Source organism: Temnothorax longispinosus, chromosome 5, assembly GCF_030848805.1.
Source record: "Temnothorax longispinosus isolate EJ_2023e chromosome 5, Tlon_JGU_v1, whole genome shotgun sequence".
In the NCBI taxonomy this organism is placed as follows: Eukaryota; Metazoa; Arthropoda; class Insecta; order Hymenoptera; family Formicidae; genus Temnothorax; species Temnothorax longispinosus.
In genome coordinates this window covers 21,437,630-21,456,019 of record NC_092362.1, presented here as the reverse complement: position 1 = coordinate 21,456,019, position 18,390 = coordinate 21,437,630, and the positions used below count along the sequence as shown (strand labels likewise).

Here is an 18,390-nt window from a genome sequence, read left to right as displayed (position 1 = left end):
AAAAAAGTATATTTTTGTGTCATTAAATCTAGTTATTATGAGAGAAGATAGTTGACTCTATTAAATATAAAATTATTTAAATAAAATGTTTAATTATTATTATTCAACACTTTTTTACAATTATTACGATATTTACGAAATAGATATCCATAATATTTGTAAATGACTATACGTATAATGTGCTCAGAAAAAAATTAAATTCTCAATACAGAAAACAGTATATGCGATACATACACATCGTGACCGATGGATTGAAAGTTGTTCAACTTTACCAAGTCGAAACTGGATACGAAAGTTCAAGGGAAAAGGACGACTGTCCTTCAGCGAGAACTGTCATCTGCATCTTTCGTGGTCACACAGAATGTCGAATACCCAGTTAAAATTTGTTCGAATTCGTTAGGCAAAGTTACAAGTTCCGACAGTGACTTGGTAAATTGCAACGCTAGAACGAGTTCCGATTCCGGTTTCGTCTGCTTCGCGAGATAAGTATTTCCTGTGAGTTTCTCGCGATCCTTCATAACGTTGTACATCAGAAGAACAATCAATAGATACCATTGTCATCAAAATAAGCTTTGATTAACATACATTTTGTAAATCGTAAATGATAAAGACATAAAAAATCGCGATAAATACAGAAAAGATTAACAAAGTTATAAAAATTTAAGAAATCATTATAAAAATTGATCGTTGTTTTATTATACAAAATATTGCGGTGGTTACTTCAAAATTCATTTAGAATTATTGCAATCTACTAAAATGACCCCTTATTGCGCGCACGGATTCTCCAACGACATTTGCGGAAACGTTTTGAGGTCTCATTCGATGGAAGATGTCCTCAGGAATACTACCGAAACATCGCCAAGAAAGATCACGGTGGCGACGATATGAGAATACGGCGCCAACTGCGAGTACGTGTAACAAGGTTTCACAAGGCCGCGACACACAGTGTCGTGACGCCATTCCCCCCAGGATTTCGGCGGGGTAGAGTCGTGGCAGGATGGCGAGAGGGTAAGAGGACACCACGATACGACGAGGAGGCTGCGGCTAACGGATATAACCGAGCAGATAACACGTTTAGCCCCCTGCAGATGGGAATCGTTTAATTGCCCAAATTGGTATCGCGTCGCGCTTACAGTCGCCCCACTCTCAACTCGAAACCTCGTGCACGGGGTGCCGACCTCTTTAGGGCGTGTAGTAATTTCCCGCCATGCAGCGAGACAAGCCACGAAATTTGCAATCTCCAATATGCAATCTCCTTTTAAAGAAAAAAAAAATGTTGCAAGAATTAGAATAAAAAGATATCTGACCTAAATTCATTACATGTACGTAATTGCGCGAGTTATATTTTGCTTATAATTTGCGTGTGCCAACCGTAATGTAATTCAGCTAAGAAATCGAATTGTAAATTAAATTGCATCTAGAGACTCTTCGCGGCAGCTTTCATTCCTAAGCACTTGGTGAAATATTCTCTCGCCTCTTCGGAGCGCCGAGTCACCGTGAAAGTGCCAAGCAGCGGGGCAAAAAATCGCGCAAAGTATGCAAAAACGGTAACCTGTCCTTTGACACTTTTCTTTTTTAGAGGAGCGGAGATCTCCGGGCACCATTTGTTATTCTAATATCTATGTATCAGAGACTGGACCAAGCCGGAGCTACGTGGGTTGGTTTAAGGTCCGATTTCGCATCCATCAATGTCGGCGGCGATTTTATACCACACTTCGCGCGGCATGGCTCGCGTGTCAGGGCTTTACGTGTGCACGTCTCGCGCGCAGGACATTCCGCGCTCGTTTTGTGGTTTTACCGGACTCCACACGCGGAACAATAATTAGCAATAAATCGTTGACGGTTGACGTGCCGTCGGCTTTTCTTGCCGCTTTCGCATCAGAGAAAGAAAGCGCCAACGTTCGCGACCGGTAGTTTCGTTCGCCATTTGACGAAAAAACGATGTGCATATCGCACATCCTAACGAGGTCGTGCATGAACGCGAAAATAGTATTTGTGCGGATCTACTTGCATCTATGATGCGTCTGTATACGTTCTCCCTATAGCAACATGATTAATCGAATGCTATAATATTATATTATTGTTAGTAATATAACATAATTGAGCGTGACGATAATAACAATAATTGCAATTACATTGTTGCATTGAAATAGTAACACGATCGCGCCAACGTTATCGCGATTGAAGCTATTAAATATAAAATAATTATTGCATCGGAATTATTATTAAAAATTAGATAATTTATTTCATTACGCTAAAATATCTGTCTTCAATATTTGCCCAGCCATTTTTCATTGTTATATATAATAGCTTTATATTTTCTTAATAACGTTTTTTTTCCCCCATTTTACCCGTAACAAAAAAAGCTGCGCATATTCTAAAAAAACCTGAGGAACCCTTCCATCAAATTAAAATATTGACATTGCCATATATCTCGATTGTAATTTCATCGATGCAATCGCCTTCTGTTTACTAGCGAACAGTTTACAGTCCGTTATAGTGCACCGTAGCCATAGCTTGGAAAACCTATAGATTAAACCACAAACAAATATTTGCAACTCTCGTTTTAGGACCATTAAAAGGTTTCATCGCTGCAAATTGTACTATACGCAATCCGTCCTTTCCGATTTTATATCTCGCAACTTATTCATAACATTTGTTTATTTTAATACAACAAGACCTTCCGGGATGCTGCGCATCGATAAACCCGACGGAACAATAAATAAAACTGTCCGTTTATTTAATAATAAAAATCAACATGCCTCTCTAAATTATTTAACGCGTCAGTTTATTAACGTCAGGGGGAAACAAACAGATCAACCTGTAAATTTCCATGTTTGCAGACTGGAAACAACAATAGAAACAATTCGGAGCAACGCGATTTATCACAGTTGTAACACACCTCTTCGAACCCGGTTTGATAAATGGGCGAATGTACCATTTATTTCTCGCAAGAAGTAAAATTCTATCTATCAATAACAAACGACCGAGATTAACAGTACGTTTAGATTAAATGTCACTTGTGCAAATATCTTTATCGGCAAATTAAAATGCAGAATTGTGCGTGTTATAATATCGACGGTACAGGCCGATAAAAAAAATAATTAATATGCGAGAGCGCTACATAATGTAGTTCCACATGGGCGGAGTTCGTAAAAAAAAAAGTACATAACGCCACGTGACATTTTAATCTAGGCGTTGTAGAGAAAACATCGCAAAAAAGATTTAATAATAAACTAGCTTACCGATCCCGGAAGCAGAATTCCTGTGTTATGCTTCGTGACGCGTGCTTCGATATCTTTGGACTGACCGCTCGGACGCTTTGATCGGGGCTCTCGAGTAAACGACATTGTGTGTTACGGGAGCCTTTGTGCCGTGGTGTTCACCACCGGCGCGAGTTTACCAACTATACGCGATCTCGCATCGATGCCGCCCATCCTCGTGCCTACAAACCCTGTGTCCTCTCCCATCCCCGAATGTCGAACGCAACGAAATAAATTGCACGCGCAATCTGCGTTTCGGTTTCGCTACACTGTCAAACATTCATGTTATAATGCTTGCGGGGAAACACTCGCAATCCTAATTACTTATTCATATGACCACCATAATGGACTTGCAAACTATCACTTAAAATCGAATGGATTAGAGAGATATTGAAATAGAAACAGGATTTCCGGAATATAAATCACAATATAAAAACAAAATTTTCCAATTGTAAAATGTACACGCTATCTTCTTTTATTATAAAAATTAATAAACAATCGAGCAAGTAAATCTAACAATAAAATGTTACGCGTCGCAAGATTTAAAACATTGTTTCAAAAATAATTTTAATATTTGTTTTGCATTCCGTAAAAAAAAAGATATTTTTACATTCTACGAAGCATTCTACAAAGTCTCATGCATTAGCCAAGTCGCGCAAACCGATAAAATATGATCCACGAAAGGGCGAAAGGTAAATGCGTTTCGATCTAAACAAGCCTTTTACGACGTTTCGCCTCACGTGCACGAAATGCTACCGCGCGCGGCAACGTGATGTCTCTCCCTTGAAGATCGGTGATCAAAGCATTTCAAAGCAACAGCTTCAGCGAAGCGTCCGTGGGGTATCGAGGCACACGAGGCACACGGAACGTAATTTCGCTTCCGGCTAAAGGCGTGCGTGGAACGCGAACGCGGCGACGACGTGCAAAAAAAGCCGCGCCATTGCCGGCATTGGTCGCGCGCTGGAATTGTCATCAAGGGATTCGCCCCGGGGCGCTAAAATATTTCCGTCGGCTGATTCTTACCCCGCAGCATTATCTATTTCGCGCTCTACCCTCTGCTCTTTTCTCCCTCTCTCTCTCTCTCTCTTTCTCTCTCTCTATTTCTCTGATATAGCCCTTCCTTTGTCTTTGTAGCCATGGATTGTTGCCATAACCACCTCTCAACGGGGACTCTCTCTCTCTCTCTCTCTTTCTCTCTCCTTCTCCCTCTCTCTCTGCAACCCCAGGACACGTTTCCTCCGAGCGGACACTGACTCTGCGGCTGCAACCCTTCGTGTCGTATTTCCCGATCGTGCCGGGCATCCACGTGGGCGTCTTCAAGTTATTACCTAAAGGTTGCCATTTACTTCCAAGCATCGCCCGCAGCGCTTCGAGCCGAGTTCGCTACTTTCTTTGTATTATTTTTAGTCTGATTTAATCCCTTACCGATATCGGTCTTTTTGAAGATGCACGGTGACAAAATTCATAACGTTTCGGATCTTGTAATATTTCTGTATCATTCTATTTTTCTCTTTATATCAATGTTAATAAAAATTATTTAATATAAACTGTATTGTATAGTAAATAATTGTACCTAACAAATTACCGGCCTTGCTCCTATGAAGATTTCCATAGAAACAGTTTCGACATTTAAATTTTAATTGTCAATTTTAATTCTAATTAGGAAATTTGACGCAACGAGGACTAAACGTATCTTCATGCACGTCAGATTAAATTCAATAAATAACGCATGTAATTAAATTAATTACAGGTTAATTTTTAGTGAGAGGCACGGGCAAGAATATTTAATGGAAATCAAACGCTGTATCCAATTAACGCTTTCAACTATCGATGTAATCTACAAACGCAACTTCAGTAAATTCACGTGCCAATTTCCATGCATACTAAATCGCGCGTTTCAAAGTTTATATATACGGATAAGTTTGTCGCCTCGTCTCCGACATTCCGTCCTAGATCTGCCGAATTATCGGTCGCGTATCGACGTGCCGCGAATTTTCGGCCGATTACACACGCCGAAACAAACATTATCCTCGCGTTTGTGTGAGGGACAGACGCGGAGGAGGAGAAAACGGAAGGGGCGATGTCGCACTCGTAATTACACTTTGTTCAACTAGTTTCACAGTCCATCGCAATTTCGCCGATCGGCTGTCGTATTCCGTGCAAACAACAGACATTCACGACGCGTAGGCCCGGCTCGCGCGATATTCGCTTCTTGATTTTCGTGTTCAAATCAAGGATGGATGAGAGCATTCATCGGTTCATCCATGGGAGAAAGTATCGGTTTTGAAAGGGTCGAGTCTCTAAATTGGTCGAAAAATCGAAAGAATGGAGCGGTGATCCGGTAATACTTTTGTTTGCCAAGGAAAAATGCTGAACCACCCCAGATGTTCGGTTGCGTGATAAAGCAAATTGAAACCTCACGTGTTCAAGAATTACGGAATTAGATTTAGGCGGGTGTAGCACGTGCGCGAAGGTAGGCGGTGCCTCTCTTTTCTGACTATATTTCTTTCGGTCTGCCCATGCCTGTTATTTTGCAATACGTGCACGGCCCTCTATGTCAGCACTCGCACCCCACCGGAAGCGCGGACCCGATTGCCCTCTCCCTCTCTCGTCGTCTCCCAATACTGCTGCAGTCATCGTCGGGGTAGAGAATCGCTGCCAGGCATGCCGGGGTAGGTTTTGTCGCTGCCGTTTGAAACACTCGTCAGGCGAGAACGAAATTGTCCGCATGGCCCCAATCTCGTCATTTTATCGTTTACGCTCGCAAAGGGCATCCTCGGTCCTAGCCGAGAACATTAAAGGCATGATAGCTGCAACTACAGTTTTATGTGATCTTTAAACGCCGATCGTCACATTTCAGTTCTATTAAACGATAGATCTTTTTGTATTTATCTCCAATATCTCATTCATTTCTCAATATAATAAAATTTCAAAATGTAAATGTAAAATTCATTGTGCATGCTATTGTGAATTGCAATCAATGTTCGAGCACTTCGCAATTAGCTTGGGCATCGAATCTCGCTCGATTGCGATTTGACGAATCGGCAATAACGAGATTAGCAAGCAGAGTAACGATCGGCGATAATTCGCGCGGAATTTTTACGAGGGCGAAGGGACGCTTAACGAGGAGTTTCTTGCGCGGCGGCAATTAACGAATAAATGTGCCACGCGGATCAACAGATTTCTTGTCGCACGTGTCGAGACGTGCAATTTTCGCGAGCGAGCGTCGGCCGTCCAACTTCGGTCGTATCCACTTAAATCCGAGGTGCCAGAACAGAAATCCGCGACGTTACAAATTCGGGCTGGAATGTGATTTTAATGAGACACCAGTGTTTTACAAAGCGATGAACGTCGCTGACGAGAATGCCGCACACCTGATACGTCCTCCCCCCCTTCCCCTGTGCAAGTAGCGTGCGTCAATCACAAAAGTTAATTATACATTTAATATGTTGACATTAAAATGAAATTATAAATAAAAAAGGAGATTTATTAATATTTGTCGTCCTTTAATGAAAGAGCGATTACGAATGATTGAAAATCCGAAATGTTAAAGCTCTCGTAACGTGGCACTGCTCGTAAAACCGACGTTATTTAAGCATTCTTATCTTGACGTAGAAAATGAAGCTGTTATCACGATGAACAGAAACTATGTTACCACTATACACATACGATGTTATTTGGGATATTACTCTAAGAGAGCGTAAATAACACGCGATTTTCACGTAACGATAGTCACGGTAGGGTGTGGTCGAACACGGTCAAACGCGTATCAAAGTAATTAGTCGAGCCCGGGTCGATACTAACTTCATCTCGAGCGGTATTTTCTCCAGCAGCTCGGGGCAAGGAAATTCGGCGAAGATCGAGGGAGATTGACGAGACTTTCGCGGAGAACAGACGGTTAATTCGCCGCGGTGTTTTCGACGTAGATCCATCGTCTACTTAATCGAGGTCACTTTGATTTCTGGGATACGGAAAGGACATCGCGCCGATGCGCGAAAGCTGACGGATGCTGGAAAACATGCCCAGCCGTCGCACCCGTGCCGCTGCATCTCGTCTGTTTGCAAATTTCGTAATTTCGTTGGTACGTGTCTAGGATGCGGGATGGTCGCAATATTGGGCCGAGGATGACGCACAACGTTATAGGCGCGTCTAAATATCGCACGCAACGCGTTTGCCGCCCCGGAATTTATTATAAACGGTCGTATTGGAATATCGTGACGTCGTCGGCGCGGGCGTGGCGGTGCATCCAGCGAGCGGCACGCGCGCTGGATATTTCGTCGCGCATCGAGCACTTTGTGTCGCAATTGTCCCTCATGCCATGCCTTGTACGTGGACAATTGAACAAAAGGTAGTTTGAGTGTCGACATTGCGCTAAAATCTCTGCAGGATTGTGACATCGCGGGTAATTTCTTTTATTAGTAAAAAGTCAATGAATGCAATCGCTCATTCAGATTTATGACACTATTATGATAAAAACGTTTACGTTGAACGTGCATGAATTCGCATTAAACGCGAAGACGTCGTTTGGCAATTCAATAGTAAATCCGTCTCCCAGAGCGTGGAAAGTGAAAAAAAAAAAATCTTTGGTCAAACTAGAATCTAATCAAGTTCAAGGCCATTTCCCGCAAGGCGCATTCTCGAGGAGTTTCCTGAAGGATCTCGGTCAATGGGGTGGCTTCCGTTTTCGGGAATGCACGTGGCGCGACGCGGGGCTAATGGAGTTCTCGAGTTCTCGCAAACGACGGGACAAAGCCGTCTCGGAAACTTTGGTGAACGCGAATCACGTCAAAGCCGCCGTTACGACGGGGGGAAAGTAACAACTACCGCTATGAACCGAACCGCCCGCTAATTGGCTCTTACGTCTTACATATTAATGTTACCGAGATGCGATCTGTTCCGATTCGAATGTCGAACTTGCACAGGCTTTAAGTTTAATGCTACCGTTGTCGAATCGAATTCCAACTTTGACGCTTGCCTCGCCGATCATTATAACATCGTAAAGTTAGAATCACGTACGTGCTTTGACTCAGCATTCTCGCACGTTTCTTGGAAGACGTTACGCAATCTTTTATTTGTTTTATCGAATTTTAATGTACGATTCTGTCGAAAATTACGACATTAAGAAATTGACAAATGCTTTCTCCTCGCACCTAAATTTTATTCTTGGAATCTAGATAAAATGAGAATTGTTCCGATAGAAATTTCAAGCTATACAGCTAGAAACATATAGCACGCATCGAACCACTTTTCATCTCGGAAGCGTTTCGGACGCCTTCATGCGCGTGGAACAAAAATAAAAGTTAGAATGCACAAACATCGACCTCGCGCGTTATCAAGTCGGCCGGGAAAAGAAATCTCTTTCCTTCTAGTTTTCCTGCTGACATCGGTCTCGAATCGGGCAGACCCTCGGCGCAGCCCCGTCTCCGTCTAAGCTCAAGGTCGATGCACCAAGACCGTCTCTCCGAGGAATATCGAGCAGTTGGCCCCTATCAGTGCCAGCGCGACAGTGTAACAGCTGCAGTATTCCAAGATCGCGGAATAAAACGCTGAAGGCGCGTGAAAGGAGGAGCGCGATATGCGGAAAACGGGACACGGAATACGAGGATAGAGGGCAGGGGTGGGAAGGGACCGGGCATGCGGAGGATGCCATCGAGAGGCCTCGTCGCTGAGAAAACATCGATGCTGCATTTACGTGGAGAATATTCCTGGGTAACCCTGCATCCGTAGCGAACGAACGAGAGAGAGTTGACGGGCCAGCGAGGGTGGCGCGCCAGGGGATGGGATAGCGGAGGAAACGGAAGGTGGGAAAAGGGGGACGCGATACCGGCAGCTTGCTGGCAGCTATATCGAGTTACGCTCCGGCGCCTATCTATCCACCAGCCCTTCGAATCTCTCACCACGGCTCTCTCCACTCTCCAGCTTTCTCGTCCGTCCACCCTCCGCCCTCCTTTTCCCCCCATCCCGCTATCCCCCCGCGTATTTTACATCGAACGAGCGACAACGCGTTTTCGAAATATACCGACAACAGCCACTGATGTCACCCTGCCGCTCGTATGTCCTTGCTGATACAAACGCAAGGCATTTGCACTCGATCATGTTGAAAGTAAAATAGGTGATTTAAAGGAGAACTTGTTTTCCGAAAGTATGATATACGTGAAATGTTCGTGTAATATTGTTGTGGAAACACGAGTGAGATTTGAAAGTAATATTTCGTATATTTATCAGCGTAGAATTGATAAATCACTTTTTTGTCGTAAAATATCAATTGTACATAGATAATGAGATATGAAGTGAAAATAATAAACTTTTACTCCTATTGCAGTTCGACAAAATCTGAAGCACGCCAGATGCGTTCGATAACACGATAAAAAAAACAAGAGAAATATCTTTTCAACGACGAATGGAACCCCCTTTCGTCGAGTTGACTGTCGGATGATCGCGGGAAGAATGCTCAAATGGAAAATCCGGGAAATTCCCTCACGGTGGCTATCGATGTAAGTCAGGACGGCACGTAGCCGTAAATGTAGGGAATTCAGCATCGGCGGCCGAAATTGACATTCGGAAGCCGACTTTCTGGAAAGGGATCTGATCTAAAACGCCCGCCAGCTGCCGCAGATTCGTGCATTCCCTTCAATACCTCTACCTCTCTACCTCTTCTCTCTCCCTCGTCTCCATCTCCGTTTCCGCCGCGGTAATCACGGAAACGGGATTTGAAATTCGAGGCCTCGTTAATGGCCGGTGACACTCATTCGTCGTTCGTGCGGTAATCGGATCGACATTCGACGGCAACCTACCATTTGCGCTCATTTTTCTTACAAGAGACGAAAAACATCGTTCCGTCAACGTCATTGGTTTCATCCATATCTCGACGTATCTCATCCATATCACAGAAATAACGACCCTTCTTTTGCGCGGGGCAAAATGTTTTTGGATGTCTCGCGTTTAATCCGAGGTATCCGCACTGTATCACAAAAAAGCACAAAAAGCAGAACTTTTATCGATAATATATCGCTCTATGTTTCATTTATGAAATAAGAAAAAGCATCGAGGATATGCCCAGGGTATTTTAAAATCGTCTAGAAAAATTACAGTTTATTGACGTATCTATAGCGGGATACTCCACACAGGAGCAAACAAGCGGCAAACAGGACCTTGATGACACGAGTCAATATCGATCAGTGTTCGGTTTACATCCTGTTTACCCTTGTTGCACGCTCCGCGAAGCGCGCCGGACGCCGGCGCCGGCGTTTCACCCAAACGTAGAACGAAAGCTGATAAATTAACGCATTAATTAATCGCAAACCGGGGGGAGGAGTTAGGGGAAGGGGACGCGACACTCAATGCGACGCGAAGCGATGGAGATAGTACCCCCCTGATACGGCCGACGGGCATCATACGCAGCTGTCCCGAGTTATCCCGGAATTATGCTGGCCTGCGTGAACCTGTCCGCGAATAACGGCCTCCAGTCGGTTCGCGTGCGTGGCACGTCGGCGTAGATAGCAACTGTCTCGCGTCGCCGACGTGTCCCGCTCACTGACACGTGGGTAGCCGTCGCACACGTGCGCCGGTGCGTGCTATTCCGAACAAATATGTATTCGCCGCTACTGCCAGCCGCGCCGCCGGCGATGAGCAACGGGCGGAATTATGAATGCCCGATTCGTGCGCTCGTAATGACGTGGCCGGTAAAACGCCCGCTCAAATATACCACTCGGAAATTGGAAAGATGCTCCTCGTGAAGGAAAATCCCCGAATCATTGGATATATATATATATATAGGCTAAAAAAATACGTAGAAAATACAAACGACTCATATTACTGTGACGTAAAATGCCAAGTTCAGTAACGTGAATCGAGAATCCAAAAATGATTCGAATAATCACACGAATCCTACCATCAGACAGTGAACGTTTCTGTTTGCAGTAGCGACACAATTCAAAGACAAACGAAATTTTAACGTTAATTTATCAAAGGAGTGCTACATCGACAATATTTCACCATTGCTTCTCTACCGTCGCTTTTGCCTTGTGAATTCGTTGCAAAGAGACTTTCTATATTCGAGACCGAGCTGATTTTATTGGATAAACATCCTTATCGACGTAATCCTATAACGGTTGCTATCGTTTATCCGCGCTACTCTAACAGAATTTGTAAATTTTACTCGTAAAAATGCTCGGTATTCAGCGGCAGTAGTCAATCTCGTCCCGTCGAGTAAACATTATTCCTGCCGGTTTCGCCGCGCTGTCAGATACGGCCTCATTCGGGAAGCGAATGTGTGCCTAAGCGAATAATTTTTTTTAGTTGCCGCAGCATTAAGAATGTAAATGGAATTCGAATTCCTGGTCGATCCGCGAACATGTGCTCGTCGATAACGTATATCTATACGCGTCGCGTACGCGCGTATCCCCGTCGCACAGGTGGCTGTCACGCATCTTGCGTGCTGCCCTCCTGGTCGCATATTGCGTGCAACCGGACTCGGGTGCGTTTGGACGGACGCATGAATGTCCGATACGCGCGCTTTGAGGGTCTGCCGCGACCACGGCAGGAACGCGTTTCGCAAGAAGGTAATCGCAGGTTGACGTGTCCCAGCGGTAAATAGAGTGTAGCGGCGATGGCAACCAGCGGCGGTGGAGGCCGACGGCGAAATTCGCAATCCCGTCCGTGATGGGATTTGACGATGTTGCCGTAGATTTTGCACGTCGCGGCTTGCCGCCTCGGATAAACAGTGACGCGACGGTATTCAGCGCCGGTCGCCTTTTTCAACGCATAAAGCCGTCGCGCCAACGGATTTTATCTTGACGGACGCCAACATTTTCGTCCGCGATTGCGATGTAATTTAACGTCGAGAGGCGCTCTTGAAACTTTGCGAGAAAGAGACGGTATATCTAATTGTAAGAGTGTCCAAGTAATAGGATAAAATGTACGTGTCTCTATCGTGAAGGTGTTTAGTGCGTGAAATAAAATGTTTGTGTCGTACGAAGAGAAATGTGGTTTCCTTTTTAATATTACATATATTTTACCATTTCCATCACGTTTCCGTCCTATTCGTCAACGGTGGTTGCATGAAATATTCCTTTTGGCTTTCGCCGTAATTGTTTTCATGTAATCGACGATACCCAGTTCTGGTTAGGTAAGATAGTGTTAACAAGCTTTACATAAGCAACGATGCAAGCAACTACCAACCACGGCGACATCAAAGAGAATCCGTGTTCTCCATTCTGATCCATCGTTGGTAGAACCACCCGCGTATCGAACTAGACCAATAAAGCAACATTGAAGCAAGTCGAAGGACTATGCTAACACGTCGTGTGTCGACGTGAATAAATGATTTTCGCGAATCGTAGGAATAAGGTAATTAAAAGAGTTAAGAACGTTTCGTAAAATCATGCTATGAAAAGAATTATCGACAAAATACCTCTGACAATAGACAAAAATAAAATTTGTATTATTATTTTGAAAATGTCTGAATGTAATATTTGTGCAATATTGATAGGGCTTTGATATATTTCTATTGGAATGTATTCTTCTTGCAGTTAATTTACAATGATTAATTAATCGTCGTGTAATAATACCGTAAAAATGTGCTCTTTTTTCAACCAATACCTTATTTGTTTATAACAAGACTACATAAATAGCTTACAAACAGTTAAGTAAACATACTGTCGCTTCTATGTTTCGTCAGGTGCGTCATACGATCGTACATGATGCACCTGACGACATCGTTCCAGGGATTCTCATTAGCAAACATTGCATAACCAATTCGCAACCAATTGACGGTGGCATCAAAGAGAATTCGTGATTTTCCAACGGACCCATGGCAATGACCCTCACGAGCATTTCACTTAACATCCACTAAGCAACGCCCGAGGGACCATGCTCTCTCTTTCTCTCTCTCCCATAAGGCAACACTAGTTTCGCGAGAGCTCGGGAGATGTTTCTGACCGCCAATCAGCCGGCGGGCGATAATCGCGGCTCGGTCACGTCAATTAAAATCGCTGTCAATCCCGGCGGGTGACTCAAAGGCGAACTTTCTGCGTTGCGGTTGCTGCGTTCGATGTAATAGCAGCAGGGTGCACGCGCGGGGGGGTGAATAGCCGCCAATCCTATGCGCGTCTATGTCCGTGCCGCTTTGCTTGGGGGTACAATGGAGCGGCGCGCCTGTTTCCCGGGGGGAATATCAGAGAAGAGGAGCGTGGTGCGGCTCCTCCACCGCCCGGTCGACGTATAACCCACCGCTCTGCCCATTGGCCGCCGCCGGTGAGAGAGCACTTCCTGGTAGCCTCGGCCATCGTTCGCAACCAGCCGCAGGCCACAAGCCTCGGTTTCTGCAAGCCGTAGCCTCTAACGTCACGCTACTCCAGGTTTGACCTCCCGCCGACAGCGTAATTGTTTAGAAACCCCTTGATCTGTAATTTCAGCGTACCCAACCATCCTCCATCCTCCCTGTGCGCGTGAAACATCGTTAACACGATCTCGCTGCCTTGCCACCGCCGCCGCCGCCGCCGCATAACGGAGGGTGTCTTCTCTCTCGCTGTCTCTTCCTTCTCGCCCGGCGCGCACGCTACTCGATAGCTCTCGCGCGTGCATAACGCGTGCTTCGCACGCTCCGCTCTGCGGCGGTTATTTGTTTCGCGAGATTGAAGGAGGTATGCGAGGAATTGATTGCGCTGCATCCCGAGAAGCATCCATATGGTTGGAAATCTTGGATGAGTGACAATGGAAGCGAAAAACGGAGAGCATGGCAAAGCGGATTTCTTGTTGATTACTATGCTCTATTGCGATTAGATATAAATTTTAATGTGTGCAATTAGCATATTGCTGACTCTTTTCCTAATAATTTTGCATATTTTTTAAGAAATTTTAAAATTAGAAAATACTCAAAATACAAAAGTACATTTGTATGTACAAAAGTACATACAGAACCTGAAAGTATCTACGTTGCATGAAATAAAAACTTTAAAACGTTGTGAAAACGTTATGAAAAATAATTTTTTGTACTTTTTGTACTATCACGGCGTGGCAACAATGACGGTTGTTAAAAAAAAAATGAATATATCGCACAATAGTGCAGAGTATCAAACTTTTACACTTAAAAATGAAATAAAATATGTACATGAATTAGAAAAATTTTCCATTATCACACGTTCTTTCTACTCTCTCTTTCTCCCTCTTCCTCTCTTTCTCTTGATTTTTTAAAATAAAACAGTGAAACCAACGAGAGTACATTTCTAGCAACGACAGATTTATTCTACAGGTGGTCTGAAATTTAGGCGAATTTTGGTGAAATATATTTTCCGAGAAAAGATCTGACGCGAGAGAAAGAGAGAAAGGAGAGTTTCTGTCCGACCAGAGCGTGACATCAAATTCTTTCTGACGGAAATAGTTTCTCGGAGTACACGAGAAACTTCACCCTCGTCCCTTTCATTGGAAAATGTGTACGACGTGTGACTTTTACTCAAGTCAACCGCATATTACATACGACATATACTTCACATCCACCGCTCTCTCTCAAGTTCATGAAATTCTTTAGAAAGTCACGTATGCGCGGTCGTCGGAGCGAATTCACAGGAATGCGTCTGTTTAACTTAACTTTTAAATTGTTGATAATTTAAGATTATGCTTTCCACGCAAATTGTGACTTTAAATGTTGCAATAGCTATATAAACTAATGTACTGAATTACCTTGTATTGTATAAAAATATTTAATATAATATTAAAAGTTACTCTTAAATTTGATTGAATTTTCGTCCACCGTTATATTTCATCCTATCCGCTATTTCTAAACGCGTTATTTCAAAATTGAAGTATAATATTCTTAAAATAAAGATATACGCAGAGATAAAAATCGACTTACGATATCCTCCAGTTTTGAGCATCCTTTCCTGGCGGTGCAGACCAAGACGACGATGACTCCACCGCCAAACATGAGCAGGAGAAACACCGCTAATTTCCAACCGTGATCTCTTTGCGGAACAAGTTTCTTGGCCGCCGGTAACCTGGCGACTTCTGCCGTAGAGACGCCGACGCGAGACGCCCTCACGAGGATCGTCCTAAGGCGTCTCGACGCCTTCTCACAGGCCATCTTCGTCGGGTTGCTCTTCGAAGCCGATCTCGACTTTACGTGCACGTGATCCATATCTCTGGGATTTTCCAGCGTTTTTCGAGACAAATTACACGTGCAAACTCGCCCGATCCTTTTGCGAAGGAGAGATCCTAAAGCTCTCCAGCTGCTTACAGCCTGTCCAAGTTCCGAGCGGTGCACGAACGGACATCGAACGAAGTATCAGAGTATCGGCGATGTCCGGAAATGGACTCTGTTCGCGCGCGCGACGATCACAATATCTACCAGGAGATACAGGATTCACTGAACTTGCTACCGACGCTACAATCTACGCGAGTATTCAAATATCGCGCGGTCCATTTCGTGATTGAATTCCTTCGTGTCGAACACGTCGTGCAACGTCTCTTCGGAATTTTGCCGGACCACGGACTTTACGATTCACCGCACTGCGTTTTATCACTCTCGCGTTACGCTCATTTTGAGTATATAAAGGTCGTAGAGTTACACAAAGGAATATGATTTATCATTATCTGCCCGTCTCTTGTCGATCTGATTTTTCAGTCAACTTGATTTAATGTTTCATCCTTCTGTTTCAATTTTGGAACGTGCGATTTTTTTGTCCGAGAACGGCGACGGTATTCACCGGCATTTTCCCGACTATCAGACTATTCGGCTATTCGGAACGCCGTCGTCGTCGTCGTCGGTTTCGCTGCTCTTACGTGAACTCTTCCACGAGTTTTACGATGTTATACCGGACGATTCCGTGCTATCGCGGTGGCACTACGTGCACCCTCACCCTGTAAACCACGGATGTAACGCGTCCCAAAAGTCGTTATACTTTTATGTCCGCGACGTGGGAAGACGCGGAACGATGGTTGAGGCTCGAATGAAAAGAGAGCGCGAAGAATCGCCAGCCAAATAGAGAAGATTGCCACCGAAAGGTGTTACATCACCCCGGATCTTACTATTTGCCGAATGACACTCGCGACTTACCCTTCGTTGATCTGCCCCAGCTTTCGACCACCGTCGATTTCTCGCGCGTCAGAATTTTACGTTATTTGGAGGGCCACTTTTGTTAGGACTGGAACGGGTAATATTTCAAACGAGGGATTTCGGAAAGATTGACGCAAAGATTTCAAAATTAGATGGGTCAGTACTATCTTCTGCTTGTCTTCGTCTTGGCCTTTTGCGTCAACCTGAAGAGAATTTCACCCGATACGGCTTGCCTTCTTGCGTTGGTGAATCTTTTGCACCCGTTCATGGATCGAGGAGGGACCGCGACTCGTTGTTGGTTGATCGAGCGACTAACGTGAGATCCGAGTCCTCGAAGACACGATTAAATCTCGGCAGCATAATCATTTTGCCGCGACCCGATGACCAGAAGGGAAATTAATTCACCTCGATCGAACGAGCGCTCACACGGCCTCATATTCTTCCGGGGAGATGCTTCGTGGCGCCGTCAATTTTGCTTCGATTTTACCGTTCGACGCGCGCCAGCCCATCCGTTTCTGTATAGCGTAGCGTATGGCCGACGGTGCTTTTATTCGCGAGATATTGGCACTTTCACGGTTTATCCAGCAGACTCCTTTTATGACCAAAGATGAGTCCTCAATGGCCGAAAGACGCTGCGCCTTTTCCACGTGCCCGTCGTTTCCTCGTGTGTGATATCTGCGAATCAACAGATGCAATTTTTTATTACCCTTCCGCGTCTTTCACCCCTCTACGTGCGAGACTTGCAAGATCGCGCTCCGTAAAATTTATTATTTCCATCAGCATCGAAGCACTGAATTATCGAATCCACAAAATTATTGAAATCAAGTGAGTTTCCTGCTCGGAAATACCTAAAAGTTGTTAATCTTTTTCTCATTACTTTATAGCAAGGAATCACTTTTCAATCTACGAAATCGCGCGAGTACTTGGCAAAACAACTGACAGAGCGCAATAAATACAGCACGGAGCGCGACTCCATCGCCATAAAATTCAGTTTGGAAAACAGGCGAAAGTGGCCCAGCCAAGTTTGGCAAATTTCGCTAAACTGCGATCGACGATCTCGTTTCTCGATTTCGGTGCCTGCCGGGCGATCGATGTATAATGTGTCTCGAAGTGGATGGATTTCGAGTGTATTAAAGATGGAAGCAATATCGGAGATGGGATTATCCGCGCGCGCGGCCAGTTATACTACTAGACGAAAATACTCGTCGCCGTCTCGCGGGGCGTAACGAATGGTTCGTCACAAGGACTGTGTCCGGGGATTAAGTGAGAATTATCTTGGATTCCGCTTCTCGAATTCCATCCGCTTCATCCCGTTTCCGTCAGCCCGCGCGCGTACACGCATATAACGGCCGACCGACTCCTTCTTTCCCGTAACTTTTTTCCCCGCTTAATCTCCTCCCGCTGGTAATTGCGTTATTATACGTCTGACGAAAAGTACGCTCCTTTTCACAGCAGTCACGTACGAATATATCGTTTCCCGCGGATACGATCTCATTGTTTCCCCCCCGACGGCTTCTAAGCGCCGCTATGGGTGGAAAGTTGTGGTGAGTTTTCTTAAGAGTTACGAGGATGGAAAAATGTTTCAAGTCTCTGTATATTGTCTTTATGTTGTATTTATACATTTTACGAGTGCGCGTGCCAGGAAGATAATCAAGTCTTAATTGAAAGGTATCTCTTTGTTAATTGACACTTCTTACACGCCGGGTTTAGAAACATGAACCAATTTTAAAACATCTAACAGCAGTGTTTCTTACCTAATGACATTTTCGTTTACATTAAATGCAATTGAAAAAATAGTCAATTTTATCGTAACTGAGATTATAATATTAGCACCGAAAGATGAAGTAATTATTGCAAAATATTGTTGCATTTTATATATTCCCAGAAAAAGCAAACGCGTAATATCACTTTGTGGTCTCAAAGCAAATCTGGCCGTGACGGGTACGCTATTTATATAAGATAACAGAATGGCACGGAGAGCGATTCCAAAATGTTCCCGAGTACCGGGGGTGCCGTATCTATTGAAAATCCCAGCAGTGGATACAAACGAGCAGAATGGAGTCCAGCAGACGGAAA

General features: G+C 44.4%; 1 protein-coding gene across 1 annotated transcript in view; it reads right to left on the bottom strand.

Moving 5' to 3' along the window:
• LOC139812754 (uncharacterized) overlaps positions 1-18,390 on the bottom strand; it is a 42,816-nt gene that overhangs the window by 14,152 nt on the left and 10,274 nt on the right. The window contains exon 2 of the mRNA XM_071777833.1: positions 15,115-16,989. Within this exon, the coding sequence (XP_071633934.1) occupies positions 15,115-15,396 (282 nt within the window). The 5' untranslated portion in view covers positions 15,397-16,989. The remainder of the gene's footprint in view (positions 1-15,114; positions 16,990-18,390) is intronic.